Raw genomic sequence first — 2446 nt, 5'->3', positions numbered from 1 at the left:
ATGAGGCAAAAACACACAAAGAACGATGAAGTTAAGTTATAAAAGCAAATTTAATGGCATGTGATTACAATAAGTGTTCAAAACAGTGGCTGGCAGCGGCTATGCACGCAGTACAACGGCGAAGAAAAGATAGGCGAACATTCTGAAACACACTAAGCATATCACGAACTTTCCCTGCAGCGGCTGAAAGCTAAGCGACAAGCAAAGCAACGCAGTAACTCGCTACAGGAATGGAGCTTTCACGTTTGCATCAAACAACTTTCCAAATGAGCCAGCACCTTTGCGTTTTGTTTTCGACCATGCAATCTTTCATAAAAATTGTTTGCTTGGGTGTGTACTATCACTTCCTGAAATTTCGCCCATCTTTTTAGAACCACCCTGTATATATATATAAATCTATAATTGATTGAATAAATTGATTAAAATAAATTTCTAAAATGCTCTAGTATTCGAGATCTAGGAGCAGACTAGTTCTTAAAATCAGCTTATATTGGGTTCATTGCAATTTTATAAAGTTTTGGCCGATGTTTTGTTGAAATTTTTTAATGTTTTATTGAAATATCATTATGTTTTGGCCGACATTCCTGTTACCACGGTGTTGCGCTCAAACAGGATTGGCGCCAAACATAAGTCGCCAATTTCGCCAAGGGGCAGCCTCAAGTATATTTTTACCAAAGTAATTACTTTGTTCAAGACTGTAGGTTAACCTTACAAAATATGAAACACACTACAATGATTTACACAATACCTCACAACTTGAAAATAAAATAGTTAAAAATAAGAGTTTGTTCGATCTAAAACAAATCTTACCCTAGTTTGCATGTTTGTTGATCTATCAGGTAGTAGGAATACTTTGATATAACTATCAATCACTGAGTTTGGAATAGGTCCTACTAAATCTCTGGCTCGGTTTATTATCACTATGAGGTCCTCTGTCTCACTGCAAAAAAGGAATCAACAATTTTGTTATTATTGTATAATATAATAATGGAAATTACTAAAATTATGCTACAAGAGGTTGGAGATAGTTGTATGGTCTCATACATCCACTACATTATCACTACATTTTGATGAGCAACATTTGTTTGAAAGAGACGTTACATCAAGTTCCTTTTTTTTTTTTGGTACTGTCACCAGAGTAACTTACAAGTTTTCAGAATTCCCTTCATATAATAGGACAATACACAGAAACATTTTATTGCTTACATGGAAATTGGAGTGTTTTTCCTGCCAAAAAGCTCCCATCTACAATGTGAAAATGTGCCTTTTTGTATTGTCCCAAGATCTTCATATGTTTATGAAATTTTTAAGTTATTGTTATTATTAAGAATTGAGAATGAGTCTAATATTCGACTGCAAATTCAAGTATATAACTTGATTAAATATTATAATCTCATGCGGAGAAAATTTTTTTGTTGTAAAAATTGCCGTACTGTATGGTAATGACATTTCTGGTAAAAAGAAATTATATTTCTTGTTAATAAAACCATAATATACGGTATTTAAATCATTTATTTTCTGTTCATATGGTAACGGTTCTCCGGAAATTCTAATTTTTAAAATTAAAGTTCTTTTTACCACACATTTAGTAAAAAATCAAAACGAAAAAGTAAATTCAATCTAATGAAAAAATTACCAAATTTTGATCATGATAAAATTACCAAATTTTATCACATATTATAAAGCCATATTTTACTGTTAATATTGCTGAAATGCTCTCCGGTTAGAACTACCGAGCTTATTGGTCCTTCTATGGTGCCAGAAATGTGGTAAATTTTACCATGCTCCCGTAATTTTGATCATACTTTTTTTCTCAGTGTACCTAATAAAATAGCTGTATGGCACTTAATATCTAGAATAGCTAGCTTTCTCGAATACAGTTGTCAGGGAGCTGAATTCTTAAAAAATTATGTAATATATATTATTCATTGTAGCTTCTTAATTATTTAATTAATCATTATTAATTAATTATAAAAAGAGAATACGCATGTCAAGTTTAATTTGTTATTTACTAAATGCGTTGCAATGTATACCATTTTCAAATAAAATACGTAAAAATTATTGCTTTGCGCAATGTAGGGGAGAGTGGAGTCAATTGTAACAGGGTTGTAACAGAGCAAAAATTTCGAGTGTCGGGTTCTAGATTTGGTTCCTAGGTGGCGCACAAGGTGTATTTAATAAATCTACATGTACACCCTTGCTGGCAACCATTTTTATGTAAGATATTTTCACGCTACGTAAGTACTTTTTTTAGTATTAGAATATTCTATTGTAACAAAGTAATTTTGTTTAAACAGATAAAAATTATTAACCGAATATGTAAGTGGACACCTTAATTAACATTTCAAAAAAAAAGATTAGTTTTGTTAATTAATTAACATTGTTTTTAACAAATGAAGCTGAAATGGCGTCTTGGGGACGATTGTAACAATAAGTAAAGGGACAA

The 2446-nt window shown here is 31.5% G+C and overlaps 1 protein-coding gene across 2 annotated transcripts in view; it reads right to left on the bottom strand.

The window, feature by feature from the left end:
• Positions 1 to 2446, bottom strand: part of LOC107453857 (synaptotagmin-12-like) — a 45459-nt gene that overhangs the window by 14963 nt on the left and 28050 nt on the right. For both annotated transcript variants that reach the window (XM_043047715.2, XM_071179553.1), the window contains exon 5: positions 811 to 940. In XM_043047715.2, coding sequence (XP_042903649.1) covers positions 811 to 940 — 130 coding nt within the window. The remainder of the gene's footprint in view (positions 1 to 810; positions 941 to 2446) is intronic.

This window comes from Parasteatoda tepidariorum, chromosome 4 (assembly GCF_043381705.1).
Source record: "Parasteatoda tepidariorum isolate YZ-2023 chromosome 4, CAS_Ptep_4.0, whole genome shotgun sequence".
NCBI classification, from domain to species: domain Eukaryota; kingdom Metazoa; phylum Arthropoda; class Arachnida; order Araneae; family Theridiidae; genus Parasteatoda; species Parasteatoda tepidariorum.
The sequence above is the reverse complement of the archived record's forward strand: the minus strand, read 5'-3'. Positions and strand labels throughout refer to the sequence as shown.